Source organism: Mirounga leonina, unplaced genomic scaffold (genome assembly GCF_011800145.1).
Source record: "Mirounga leonina isolate KUSES-001 unplaced genomic scaffold, KU_Mleo_1.0 Mir_55, whole genome shotgun sequence".
Taxonomy (NCBI): domain Eukaryota; kingdom Metazoa; phylum Chordata; class Mammalia; order Carnivora; family Phocidae; genus Mirounga; species Mirounga leonina.
In genome coordinates, this window is record NW_023270816.1 from 9,882,721 (window position 1) to 9,897,656 (window position 14,936).

General features: G+C 49.7%; 1 protein-coding gene across 10 annotated transcripts in view; it reads left to right on the forward strand.

Annotated features, from left to right (window-relative positions):
* The window catches only part of LOC118001899 (afadin), a 100,899-nt gene extending 97,098 nt beyond the window's left edge, over positions 1-3,801 (forward strand). For all 10 annotated transcript variants that reach the window (XM_034992076.1, XM_034992079.1, XM_034992082.1 and 7 more), the window contains 2 exons: positions 939-1,023; positions 1,805-3,801. In XM_034992076.1, the coding sequence (XP_034847967.1) occupies positions 939-1,023; positions 1,805-1,958 (239 nt within the window). In that variant the 3' untranslated portion in view covers positions 1,959-3,801. The remainder of the gene's footprint in view (positions 1-938; positions 1,024-1,804) is intronic.
* The last annotated feature ends 11,135 nt before the right edge of the window (positions 3,802-14,936 follow it).

Genomic DNA, 14,936 nt, shown 5'->3' on the forward strand with positions numbered 1-14,936 from the left:
ACTGTAGTGATTTTGTGGCCTGTCTAATCCAATACCCATGCTGTCAGCGTTTGCTGAGTATTTTGAGCATTTATTGCTCCAGCTTGTATCATTGTAAGCAAAACGCTCTTCAAAAAGCATGAAATTTTTTTTTCTTGCTGATGTTATAATTAACTATATATGAGTGCTGACATAATGCACTATGATTTTAATAATATACCATTAGTGGTAATATTTGGATGCATTTTAAAATTTTTATCTGTGTCATCTTTTTTGATCTTTAATACTGGCTAGAGAGGGCAGTGCTGTTCCCAAGCTGGCTGCCGTCAGTCACCCCAGGCGTTGGGCCAGGCGCAGGCCGAGCCAGGGACCCAGGCTGGGCATCCCCACAGGCTCATGCACTCCTCCTTTACACTGCTTTGGGTCTGGTTTTGAGTGAGTTTGTATTTACAGCATTTATATCAAACACTAGGGTTTTTTCTATAACTCGTTTGTTTAAAAAGTTTTGTTTTAGTAATTATAGCCATTTATGTAGCAAAAAAATTCAGGAGCTGCCCTGAAAAGAGAAACTCGAGGCATGTGATCACTGCTTACTGTTTGGGTTACATTTGCTCTCAGTTATTTTGTAAGGAAACCCTTTGCGTCAGGAGCATCTGACAGTCTCATTTGAATTAGTCTTCTGTGGATTTTTCTTACGAATTCATGGTAATTATGCATCTTAACTGATTTGAACCTTTTGGCTGTCGCTCCCTAAGGACATGGCTGGCGTGGCTGGTTCGGAGCACCGTGCACCTGCGCAGCCTGGTGATTGGGTTACTCGGGCCACTGAGAGACGCGAACCCACAGGGCTCCTGTCAGATTTTCAGTACTCCTCCGTGGGCACTGCATCTTGATCATGAGTAAAGTTTTGGAAATTGTGCAGGCACTTTAACTTTGATATTTTTTCTTTTATGGAAAAGGACCAAACTCTTACATGGGATCGGCTGGGACAGCTGTTGGTGCCCATGATGCTTATCGGGATCCGAGAGAGAGACCGTCTAAAAGGTATTTACAGCTGTGCTAGTTCTGTAGGAGGCTGGAGTGGAATTTTAGAGACTTCATTATCATCTCAGACGTTTCTCATTGCACGAGTGTGTGAGCCTAGAGGCCCTTTTATTTTGCATTGCGTTTCAGACAGTGATGTGGGTTTCAGGCTTAGTGGTCAGAACTCCAGAAGGAGGGGGGCATGATGCTTCTGCCTCCGCCGACAAGGGTGGAAGATTCTAGGACAGTGTCCAGACATCCTGTTAGACTGCCTAAGGCCAACCCTGACGATGCACAAACAGTAAATGGGCGTCGTGTCTCCACCGAGCACCCTCACCTAGACTGTAGTCCAGACAGTTCTTAGAACACGGATGTTGAGCTCATCAAGAGAATCTTCAGTATCTTACACTAACTTGTTAAGGTAAGTATACGGATAGATGCCTCTCGGGTCCATGAGGACTCATTACAATTACATGTTTTTAAGCTGTACCTCTTTAGCTAGCTCACCTATTAAGAATCCCCGGCCTGCTAATATTGAAGTGACCGGCGTTTTGAGAGTTGGACGTGGCTGGAGAAAGTTAACAGTTCAGTCAGGAGAACGTTCTGCCCTTTTTGCTGCCTAGCGACAACCCCAGTGATTGTATTCATGGGAAGGATTATGGCACATTTAACGAGGAATGAGTCTCCCTCATGGAGAGTGTACTTAGTTGCCCATTGTGTCAGGTTACCTCACTTTGAGTGGCATTAGTGTTGACAGCTTGGCTCCATGTGACCAGTGACATTTGCATTTGCTCTGCTGCAGCCACGATGCCGATGTGCCTGGAAGTTCAGGAGCCCCTGAAAACTTGACATTCAAAGAGCGTCAGCGTCTGTTTTCACAAGGTCAAGATGTGTCCAACAAAGTAAAAGCCTCTCGTAAATTAACAGAACTGGAAAATGAGCTGAACACCAAATGAGACGGGGCCGAGGTGCCCGTGCGCCCCAGGGGCCTGTCGGCGCGTCTCTGGAGGACGGGCTCGGGGCGGGGGCCGCGCGCAGCGTGTCCGCGTCCCAGAAGCACGGTTGCTGAGACGGCCGGGATCCAGAGATGGTCCCGTTCCAAGACGCTCTTTTCATTCACCAGGAGATGATCACTTATACAACGTAAACACTGTCTAATTTCTTAATCTGACTCACGTGAAGATACGTTTTTTGTTTCTTTTTTTAGCGTCTGAGTGGCAGAGGGGAGAATGCAGGGCAGGAGAGCACGGTGGGGACACGTCTTCGCCCTCGCCCGGCGCAGTGCAGAGAGGCCATGTGTGTTCTGGGTTGCCGATGGCGCTGTGGCGACCGGGCAGGGAACCGCCTGACCTGCCCAGACCTTGTTTGTGCTATTGAGTAGCAGCTGCAGACCGTGTCCCCCGAGGGCGAGGTGTCCCCTTCCAGGAGAGAGAACACCTGAGCGTACCCCGCATGGGGGCTCAGTGCAGAGCCTGCCCCGCCGCCTTGCTCACTTGTCTCCCCGCCCCGGGGAGGGGGGTCCCAAGGCAGCTCAGACCCACGCGGCCCAGAAGGGAGGTGGTGCCTGTCAGGACCCTGCCCCCTCTGCTTCCATCCAGGGACAGCCCTCCTGCTATATTCTAAATAGGTAATTTAAGAAAAAAAATTCTCCAAGAAGAAAATTTTGAGGATTTAAGCTTAGGATATTTTATTTTTGTAAATGCCAGATTATTGTTAGACTAATAAATCATTGGTGATTTTGCAGATGGCAGTTCAGTTAGGGAGTTCACTAAGTATCTCGACTATTCAAGAGAATCTATAAAAGAGGGTCTGTTTAGCTGGGCCGTGTTGATGTGGAGAGACGCAGAAGTATGAGAGGGACGGGAGGTTAGTAGTGACGCTTGACATGGCTGGGGCTCAGGGATTCTACCTTCGAGGAAGGACCAGTTCCATCCACGTGTTGTCTGGGAAGGAAGGCTCGGACTGCAGTTTAAGCGATTTTCTTACATCGAATAGAGTTACTTAATTTTCATTTTTGAGTCATTGGGCATCGCAGTTGTTTCTTCAGCTGTGACCGTGTGGCTGATGCTGGGGAGATGGATCTCATGTCGATTTCTACTGTGTGCCGTGGAAGTGCTAACTTACTTTGTGATTTTGAGCAAATTTTCTACTTGACAAAACCCTGCTGTGGGGTCTCGATGATTCTTCTGTACCAGATTGTTCTCTTACAGATATGTATGTTAGAAAAATACACACACTTGCAAATAGAAGAGGGAGAGGCTTTTTAGCCTGAGAAATCACTTTAATGAGAGCTGTATGATAAATCATTGAAATGCGAGTGTAAATATTTTTACGTCTATCGGGGTTCTTATTTGGAAGTGTGCTCTCACCGTTCCCCTTGTTTAAGAGAGTCACATGGTTCTAAGTGTTTATGAAGGATGTGGGTGTTTGCTCTGGAGGTTCCAGGAAAAGCAGGCCCCTCCCAGATAGCTCGAGAACACTGGCCGCCTTATAGGGACTAAATTCACACTTTCTTCCATGAAAAGATGCAGATGAATTACTTTTCTGTTAATATATAGAGAAATAGCAACTACGCGTAAGTACATGCAAATACATGTAAATACTGACATGCAGGGGTATTTGTGTGTGTGGTCATCAGGCCCGTGGGCAGGTGGGCTGGGCCACCCTTGGGTGATCAGGTCAAATGTGAACACATGCTTTTCATAACTGCATCACTGGGGACACCACAACTGCTGTACTTTCCCATTTCTACTGTACTTCATTTGCAATCTATTTTTAATAAACTTTGTATGTATTTAAGTGTGTTTGCTGTTACTGCAGTCTCGTGCGGGCAGAATTACATCTGTGATCTGCACCTTTGCCTCCCGTCCCCTTCTGCCTGTGACATCATTCACGAGAGGTCCCCCAAGGGTCCCGTCTGTGTCAGGCGCTCTTTCTGGTTTGTCCTGATCGTGCAGGCTGTTGGACAGAGGCCGCGGGCCACTCTTGCCGTGGTCCCCCACGCTCATATGCCCACTCCGGCTCCACGACCTGCTGGGCACGTCAGCCGACCCCGTGGTCATACAGACTCACACGGTCCCTTCATTGCCTCTTGGATTCTTAAGCACACCGGAACTTACTAAGTTGTGTGGGTCAGATGTGCTGGCGATGCGTCAGCAACGAAGATCCGCCTGAGGTGGCTCATGGGAGGCGGTCACGAAAGCACACAGGTGGCGCGAGAAGGGAGCCGGCGCTCTGGCTGCACCTGGGGGGGCCCTGGCTGCACCTGGCGGGGGCCTGCCTCTCCCCAGTGCTGACTCCTGTGTTCCCTGTGCCCAGTCCACCTTCCTTTGTGGCCCCGGAGCAGGCGTGCTGGGTGAAGGAGCGGCCCCAGAATTTCAAGAAGGGCTTTCCTGAAGGAGGGAATGTCTTAGGGCTGCAGAAGCTCAGGGTGGCCTTTGGGTAGGACCAGCTGCTTATATACTGGAATGAGGATATTCGCTGGTAATGTATTTTTAATGCCCAGAAAGGTGCTTTAAAGTTTGGGAGGACCGAAACTTAGAGACTGACTCAGGTTGTCTCAAGGACCGCAGTTCTGTTGCTCCTCGTGGAAGTAAGGAGTCTACCCTACCGAGGCTTTCTGTGGTGGACATCACAACAGCAGCAGGCCCTGCAGGGTTTTCTAGCGTGTGCCATGGGAAAATGATCTCCGCCGCTCTGTTGCTCGGGGAGCTGACTTGGTTTTGGGGGGGAGGGGCAGAGGGACAGTCTAAGCTCCATCCCCAGCTCGGGGCCCCGTCTGGAGATTGTGACCCCAGCGGAAATCAAGAGGTGGCCACTTAACCGACTGAGCCATGCCGGTGCCCTGCGTGGGAAGCCGAGTCGTACCTTCAGGATCTCCATGCCCCTGTCACCTGCAGCAGGGAGTCTCCCAGGAGAGGAGATGCCGAGTGACCGGTTTCAGTGCACAGCTGTTCATCCAGTTTGTTCAAAGTCATGGCGCCGCAAAAGATGCGAGTACAACTCCAAACATAAAAGTCCATTTCTCTCCCACTTTATTTCACAAACACAACTCAGGAGTGCCTGCTCTGTGTCAGCCAGTGGGGACGCGGGTTCCAAGTGTCCCACAGCCGATGTGGGAAGGCAAGGGTCCACAGTTAAGTGAGCACGGCTCCTCTCGGTTTGTACACAGAGGTGCACCGGGCACTCTGCCCAGGAGGACCCATCTAACTCCTGCTGGCACGCCCTCTGCGGAAATGGCTTCCCTCCTGAGAGGAGGGGCTGTCGCAGGCAGAGGAGACCGCTGGGCAGGGAGGCTGCCACCCGCAGACGTCAGGAGACCTCGGCACAGATCGCGGGAGCCGAGGGCACCAGGGAGGAGGGCCTCACGCTTTGGAGGAACATTCACGGCCCTCATGCAGCTGCCTGCACGGGGCTTGGTCGGCGGGGAGAGAGCGCGGGAAGGGGTGGGAGGCCGGGCTTGGGGGCATCACGGGACCGCAACACAGCACTTAGGCCAGCCGCTAACCAACCCCCACTTCATCCCCTGGAACAGCTCTCCGCATTCTCCCGGTAAAGGTGATGGTCCAGCGCCCCTGGTCACTTAGGACATTCCGTTCTTGAGCAGCCGCGTTGGAAGAGAAAAGGCAAACGGGAAGTAAATTTCAGCATATCCATACTCAGCCCAGATGTCCGAAAACTACCTGGCACTATGCGGTCGGTACAAACCATGCGCACGCAGTAGTCCGCATTCTTTTTCGTAGGAAGCCTTTGAAACCCAGCGTGTCGTTTCCCCGCAGCCTGCAGCTGGGGTCAGCCTCAGGGAGGACTAGGCTCTGCCCGCAGCCGCGACCCACCGTGCTGAAGGCGCCAGTTCGGAGGAAGGCCGGTGGATGTGGCACCAGCAGATGCCTTGAGACGTGCCTCGGGCAGGTGCAGTGGTGGGAGGGACATGGCGGGCCGGCGGGCAGCACCCTGCCATCCGGCCAGTGCGGCCGGCCTGTCCCCGTGCCCAGGCGCCCCGGGGCGTCTATTCTAGGAGGGGTCACGCTCTATCCGTGTGCAGAGCACACACACGTCACACATGGTGCATCACGTGTGTGCATCACAGGTGTGCTGGAGCTTGCCAGCCCCCAGCAGCACAGAAGGAGGCCTCGCACCTCCCGGCTGCCCAGCGAGCCCCAACTCCGCGCCTGTCTTTGTCATTTCTGTTTCAGGCAGCTTCGGAGGAGTGTGCTGTGGGGGAGGATGCGGCGTATTCGCAGCAACGTGGCGCCTTGCCTTGCCTGTTCCTTCGGATCTGTTCAGTGAGGCAGCAGATGCTGACTTGAGTTCCTGTGTGTGGACCCCACAGATCAACGTTCCTATGGGAAAGGAAGCCATGGTCACTTGGCAGATGTAAAAAGGGAAGGACAGAAGTTAAGTTCGTACCACCCAAGAGGCTTGTCATTTATATGGGATTTGGAACACCCACGATATTTCGGATAGGGTCTTCAAATGCAGCCGCTCGCTCCCCTCCCCACGCCTCCCCCCTCCCCGGCAGTCCCCTGACCCCGTCGCCGTGGGAACCACGGGGCGCAAACTGCCCACCCACGCGGATTCTGTGGCTGAGAGCTGGGCCTGGTGATGGCCGCGCAGGGCCGCCGCCGGGGGCGCTTCTTGGAGCAGTGGGCCAGGCAGCTGCAGCGCCAGGTGCAGGTGAGCAGGGGCAGGTGAGCGCAGCTGCGGCCACCCCTGCAGCCCCACTGGCCCGGTTGACCGCCCCCTCCCCTCCTGCCTCTGAGCCTTGGGGGTGTGGCCAGCGTGGGAGGGTTGGGGTGATGGCGCCAGAAGACCGCGTTGGGGGTGGAGGCCCCATCATCTTCTACCTTCTGCCCTATAGGGTGCGAGGACCTCATCTGTAGTCCCCTTTGGGCCTCACCCCACCCACACCTGAGACCTCATGCCCCTCATCTGAGCACCTGTGTCATCCGCCCAGGGCCCTCCCGTTACTTACTGGGCGTTTACTATTTACTGTGCTAAATTTTGGAATACAGTGGTTAAGCAACAACCCTGCTCTCTTGGAGTACAGCCTTGAATAAAGGAATAAATAGTCACAATAAATGTAAGCCATCAAAGTGGCCCCAAGATAATGCTGCAGAGGGGAGGTACATGGTCTTATTAGGGTCTGTAGTGCAACAGGTCTGGGTGAATCCCAGTCGAGGACTTCCCCTGGGGGCAGAAATGGAGCTGAGTTCTGCTGGGATGGGAGGCTGCCATCTGGCAGCGGGGTTGAGGGTCAAGGACAGAACAACCTTATCATGGTGTGTGTGTGGCGGGCGGGGCGGGCCTTGGGAGACTGGCAGAGCACAGGAGAGAGCGGATAGTGGAGGCTGAGAGGTGGGAGGAAGGCAGCCCACACAGGGTCAAGCAGGACTAAGGATGTTTTTCTTTGTCTTGAGGGCCAGGAAAGGCTAGTGAAGAGATCTTAAGAGGGGGATGATACAGTTAGATCCGCATTTTGAAAATGTCACTCATAGCAAGTCCTACTTGAAGGACAAGCATGAAGATGTAGGGTGGAGTTAGAAGGTGCAGGGCAGGACTGCTGGGATGGCAAGACGAGGACCTCTGTGAACCTGCTCCCAAGCAAAACAAGCACATCTGGGGAATATCATAGGAAAATGGTGTAAAGCCCCTAGAAATGGCCCTAAGGGCATACATCACATGAAGAAACATTTATGCAAAAAATCTGCTAAAAATCTCTGTAAGAACAGTGAAAGCCTGTGGCTCCTTCCCTCCCACCAGCTGAGCTCAGCTTGACAGAAGGTCCACTCTGGGTGTGTGTATCCAAGATGGGGCTCCCCCTCTCCTCAGCTTCTGACTTAGGGTCACTGTATCTCACCACCAGTGGGTGGGGTGGAGGCTTGGGGGTTCATGTGGTTCCCCACTCGTATGACAGAGGCCTCACCCCAGAACAGAGGCCAGGAATACTGGGATCCCAATTGCTCTTTCCACCCTTGATCAGCACAAAGGTTTCATAGTGAGAAAGCCAGCCAAAAGACCGGAGGCCACAGCCCTGCCCAGTGCCCAGAGTGGGGATTTAGCCCATGGGGAGAGGCAGCCCATAAGAAGAGAGAGCTCTGAAGCTCTTCGCAAAGGAACTTTCTCCAAACACACTGTGGGGAAGTTCAGAAACAAGAGTTCTCCTTCATTAAAAGCAGTTATTAACGTGTGCTTGGGCAGCGTAACAGAGCAGCACAGAAACATGTTCTCAGTTCTGGAGACTGGAAATCTGGGACCAAGTTATAGGCAGGGGTGGTTTCTCCTACGGCCTCAGCCCTTGGCCTGTGTGTGGCTGCCTTCTTGTGGTCTTTCCTCTCTGTGTGGGTGTCTCTGGAGTGCCCTCTGTGTCCTGATCTTCTTTTCTCATAAGGACACCAGTCAGGTTGGATTAGAGCCCTTTCTAGTGGCCTCATTTTAACTTAATCACCCCTTTAAAGGCCTTGTCTCCAAATACAATCACATTCTGAGGTCCTGGACTTGGGACTTCAACAAGTGAATTGTGTGGGGGGGGGGGGGGGGTGGATACAGCCCATAATTAGCCACAACCTAATAGGCCACCTAGTTCACTCAAGGCTAAGAAGAGCCTGGGGTTAGGACAAATATCAAAGACTGGCTTCCAAAAGTAGCCCTGCCCCAGTTTAACTGGACCAGACAGTGGAGAAATTTATGGCCCAGGCCATTATTGAAAACAATAAGGCAATCAATAATCAGTGCGGTGGTTGTGATACCAAGGGAGACAGAGTAACAGAGATCGGGGAGAGGCGGTTAAAAAGAGCCCTGCTTAAACTGCAGTCTCCCAGTGCCTGTGTGCATGCCCGCAGCTGTGTCCTTCCCTCAGGGGTTGGGCAGACTTCTGTGGAAGAGGCGAGCTAAATCACTCAACAAAGCACACAAGTAGCAACAAAAAACAAAAACAACAAGAACAACAACAAAAACTGCAGGTGGGGGAAAGGCATCACTAAAGTTTCTACAATATATTTCCTAAAATGTCCAGTTCTCAACAAAAAATTGTAAGACATGAAAGAAACAGGAAAGTGAGACTCATCCACAGCAGGGAACAGACAACAGGAACTGCCCATGAGAATGCCTGATGTTGAAATTAATAAGTCAAAGCAGTCATTATAAATATGTTCAAAGAACTAAAGGAAATTGCATTATAGAAGTGAAGGAAAATATGTTAATTTCTCATCAGATAGAAAATATCAAGAAATACCTAGAAATTATTTTTTTAATTATAATCTTAGAGTTGAAGATAACTGAAATGGGAACATTCTCTAGAGGACTCAAGAGTAGATTTGAATAGACAAAAAAGGAATCAGCAAACTCTTAGATTGGTAGAAATTATGCAATCCTAAAAACAGAAAAATAGAAGAAAAATGAATAGAACCTCTGGAAAAGGTGTGAAACCTGTAAGCACACCAGCATATCTGTCATGGGAGCACCAGGAGAGGAGAGCAAGAAAGCAGGGAAAATATTCAAAGAAACAATTACCCAAACTCCCCAAATTTGTTGGAAGTTTAGGTACACATAAAAGAAGCTTAATGAATTCCACTAAGTATAAATACAAAGAGATCCACATCCACCTGCACTTTGTAAAAATAAAGAGAAAAGCAGAGAAGAACGACTTGTCGTGTCAGTTCACCATGACTGTCAGCAGACTCTCATCAGTGTCAGTGGAGTTCGGGGCGGTGGGTGACATGTTCAAAGTGCTGAAGGACGAAAATTCTGTCAACCAAAAATCTCACATCCAGCAAAACTGTCTTAAAAAATGAAGGCAAAATAAAGGCATTCCCAAATAAACAAAATTGCAGAAAATGTGTTGCTAGCAGGCCTGCCTTTTAAGAGATACCAAAGGAAGTTCCTACACGGAAATACAAATCCACAAAGAATGCCAGTAAAGACCGTCAGGTAATTATAAAACACAGAAGAAAGGTGTAGTTCTCTTTGTTTCTTTCACTGACTTAGAAAGCAATTATGTAAAACAATATATGTATAACTGTATTGTTGAAACTATAACATATAGAAATGTAATGTATTTGAGAAAAGTAGCACAAAGGAGGTGGATGGAGGCAGTTTTCTTGGAGTAAGGCAATGACAACAGATGGTAGCTTGAATGCACAGGACCAAGTGAAGAGAAGTTGAAGTGGCGAAGAGGGCCGGCAGAGCAAACCCCATAAATACATACTTACTGTCCCTTCTCTTCTCAGACTCTTTAATGAACATGAAATTATGTAAAGGACCAGTGATCACACGGGATTGTTACATCTGTAACACACATGACATGATGTGTAATGGTACCAACACGTCAGCCACAACAGGCATGTTTCTGCATCTCACAGGAATCGGACTGTAAATGTGAAGGAGACTGTTCCAGGTTCAAAGTACAGGTGAGCCCTCGAGCAACCACTGAGAAAATTATTCAAAAACTAGTGGAAAAGGTCATCAAAGAAGTTAAGATTTCACCCCAGAAAATATCCACTTAATGCAAAAGAAGACAGTAGATGAGGAGCCAACAGGACACGAGACACGTAGAAAACAAAAGTGAAATGTTGGGCATAAAGCCACATCAGTGACATTCAATGTAAGTGGACAAACTGTCAGTCAAAAGGCAGGTACTGTCAGACTGGGTAAGAGGCCACATCTAACCACATGCTGTCTGTCTACAGGGGACATGTTTTAGATTCAGAGATACAAGTAGTTGTAAGCAAAAGGGTGGGAAAAGACATCATGCCACCATCAGCTTCAAGCAGACTGAGTGACTATACTAATATCAGACGAAATAGACTTTCAGATGAAAACAGTGTTACTACAGATAAAGAAGGACCTTTGCTCATGATAGAAGTATCACTCCATCAGGAAGATAGGAAAATTATATGTGCATCTAACAACATGGCCCCCAAATTGGCAGAATCTAAGAAAAAGGCAACTCAAAAATGATAGCAACAGATATCCACCTTCCCGACTCTCAGTAATGGACAGACTGGACAGAGGACCAGCAGGAAGACAGACAACTTGAACAACGCCCCTGAACCAACCCGACCAGGCAGACATGCACAGAACATCCCACCCACGTAGCAGGAGGACACACTCTTCCCACATGCCTGAGACATGCTCTCTGGGTTAGACAACCTGCCGGCTGCAGAGGAAGCCTGAACACATGGAAAAGGATAAAGAGCATATAAAGTATATTCTCCAGTAACAAGAGAGGGGGGTTAGAAATTAATAACAAAAATAAATTTAGGAAATTCACAAATAGGTGAAAATTAAATAAGACAGTCCTAAATAATCAGTGGATGAAAGAAGAAATCACAAAGAAGGTCAGGGAATATTTTGAGAGGAATGAAAATGAAGATGCCACATAGCCAAGTTTATGGGATGCAGCTAAAGAAGCACCCGAAGGAGCACTCATAGACGTAAACACCTACTTTAAACAAGAAGATAGTTCTCAGATCAACACCCTAAACTTCCACCTGAAGACACTGGATGAAGCCATGAAGCAAGACTGAAAGCCAGCAAAATAAAAGCACGACAGAGACTAGAACAGAAACAAGTGCAACAGAGCCTGGAAAAACTATACAGAAAATCAACAGAACCAGAGGGGGCTCTGTGAAAAGATGAACCAAACTGACAGACCCTTAGTTTGACTAAATAAAATTAATAAAATTAAGAATAGAAGAGAGGGCATTACTACCAACTTCACAGAAATAAAAAGGGAGACACAAGAAAACAGCATGAATATAGATGTAAAAATCTTCAAAAAATACTGGCAAACTGAATCCAGTGGTATATAAAAAGGATTATAGCTATGACCAAGTGGGAGTCATCCCTCAAATGGTCTAGCATTCCAAAGTCAGTTAATGTGATAGACTGTATCAATAAAAGAAAGGACAAACCCCATGATCATTTCGATAGATCCAGAAAATTGCATTGGACAAAAGTTAACTCCACTTCATGATGAAAACATTCAACCAACTAGGAACAGATGGTGACTCCCCAAGCTGATAAAGGGATGTCCACGAAACCCCCCAGCTGACACGCATAAGGTGAAAGGAACAAGATGAACAGCCCCACTCTCATCACATCCATTCACCATCTTCCTGGACGTGCTCATCTGTGTGGTTAGGCAAGATGACAGAAGGAAAAGGTATCTATATCAGGAGGAAAGAAGGCTATTTCTGTTTGCAGATGACATGATCTCATATATGGAAAATCCTAAGAAATCCTCCAAAAACCCTATTAGCCCTAGTAAGTAATTTCAGCAAGGTTGAAGGATACAAGATCCAGGTGCAAAAATCTGTATTTCTACTTCATAGGAATGAAAAAAAAAAAAAAAAGAAAAACAACAATTCCATTATCATCGAAGATAATAAAATGCTTTGGAAGAAACTTAACTAAGGATTGCATGACTTGCACATTGAAAATGATGGTCAGCATTAGCCATCAGGGCAATGCAGATCAAATTGCAATGACACGCCACTTCCTACCCACTCGGACAGCCGTGCTCAGAGAGACAGATGGGGAGTTTTGGCGAGGGTGTGGACAGCTTGGAACTGCCACGCACTGCCGGTGGGAGTGTGCAGTTAGTTCCTCAGATGCTAACCAGAGGTACCGCGCACGGTTCCCATCCTAGGACTACACCCAGGCAGAAGGGAAACGTGTGTCCCACAAAAACTCGTTCAGGAATGTCATAGCTGCACTACTCAGAATAACAAAAACTGGAAACAGCCCGAATGTCCTGCAGTTGATGGATGGGTAAATATATGTGGCACAGCTCTACAGTCGAATATGATCAGGCAATGAGAGGAAATAAAATTCTGGAAGGACGCCATGACTTGGTTGAGCCTTGAGAACAAGGTGCCCAGTGAAGGAAGCCGCTCGCAAGGGGCTACATATCCTGTGATTCCGTTGATCCAAAATGTCCAATGGCAAATCTATAGAGACAGAGTAGATCAGTGGTTTCCTCGGGCTGGGTTGGGGGTCGTCAGGGGTGGGGTTTCCTGTTGGGGAGATGAAAATATTCTCAGACTACTTTCGGTGACGGTGGCACCACTGTGAGGATACCAAAGCCGCCGACCTGCACACGTGGGCCGGTGAGTTGCCTGCAAGTGACTCACAGCTCCATAGCACTGCAGTCAGGGGCGGCATCTTGCTGGATGCCCAAAGTGGACTTCTGCAGAAATATTCGAGGTTTTTTTTTTTTTTTAAGAGGTAAAATTGACTGAACATGGTAACAAAATCCAGATGACAGCCAGGTTTCTGGTTTTATAACCAGTCACAAAGAGATTGTCCCGAAATGATCACAGTTCTCTGAGAGCTGCACATCAGCGGGCTTGGGGAGGGACTCCCTGCAGAAAGGACGGCCCCTGGGCCACTTTCCCAGAAACCCGTGCTTTCCTGTCCACCGAGACCTCCAGGGGCTGGCTTGCTCAGCGTTTACTGTAAATAGCTCATATTTAAACTCCTCTGCTTAAAACCCTGCAGATAACACTCCCTTCTTCCCTGTCGTCCCTCCTCCCCGATCCCAGCCTCCTCCCCAGAGTCTCACCTTCTCTGCGCCTCAACTCAGCAAACTCATTCCTGCCTCAGGGCCTTTGCGTGGGCTTGTCCCTTTCCTCCGGTTTCCTCGCTGGCCTGCCAGCCCTCCTCACCCTTGGGCAGCCGCCCTGCCTCTGAACCCACATCACTGATTTAACTTTGGCGTCGCCTCCCCAGCTCACTTACCCCACACACTGGCTCTTCCACGTCTCCCCATGAGGATGGGAACCCTGCACCTGATCATTCACGGCTATGTCCACAGCACCCAGACAAGTGCCTGGCACATGACAGATTTCTAACAGATAGTTTTTGAATATGAGTTAATGCAAGGAAAGAAATGCTGATTTTGGTGCATTCCAGATTTTAACTTGCATATAGGTCACCTGGAGCTCTCGCTAAAATGCAGACTCTGGTAGATTTGGGGTGGGACTTTTTCAGCAGCTTGATTGGGGTATAATTTATGTGCCATAATGCAGGATTCTGCATTTCCAGCAAGCCCCCAGATGCTGCTGCTGGGGACCACCCTTGGAGTAAGGGTTGTAGACGTGGGGCAGGGGGGTGCCCACCCGCGTCAGAAGCCGCCCCCACTCCAGCTGACTCCCCCTGCAGCTCGTCCCTGATGCCGGTGCTGGCTTCCCTCTGAGGATGGAATGCTTACTGATGAGTATCAGTTATGGTGATAATGTCCCTTTTTTGTCCTTGGTTGTAGGCCAAAGAAGAGCGGATAGTTGAACTGGAAACGGAAAATGCTGTTCTTCACCTGAGACTGGCCCAGGTAGTGCCCCCCTGCGTCTGGCAGATGGAGCTGGACTGAGTCCTGCCCGGGCTCAGGGCTGCAGCCCGTCCCGGGCCTTCCCTTTCTCCCGTCCACTGAGGTGGCCTCCTGTAATGCATGAGCTTCAATCCCCGTGCTCACGAGTATCTAGTGAGTCAGGAATTAGTGAGGTGCCTGCCCTTCATTGAGGTCGAACTTACAAACACGACTTCCCCCCAGTTGAAGCATACAAGTGGGCGTTCAGTCCACTCGTGGTTGCCTGGCCATCGTGACACCCCCTACACCTGCCCCCCAAAGACCCTCGTGCCACTCGGGTTCATCCCCTGCCCTCCCCCACTTCCAGACCAGTTGTGGCGTCCTGGCACAGATGCTCACGTGATTCGGCCCAGAGCAGCTGTCCACCTCGAAGGAAGGGTGCGCGGAGGAGAGCGCCAGGTGGGAGCCTGTCCACTTTGGTCTCGCACGGCCAGCCGCTGCAGCCCCCAGAAGACTCGGGTGGGCCCCGCATGCCACGGCAGTCCCTGCAGGAGGAGAAGGCCATGTGAGGATGGCGCAGGGGCCATCCGTAGAGGCGCGGACGCAGCCACGGCCAGGGCGCCCGGTG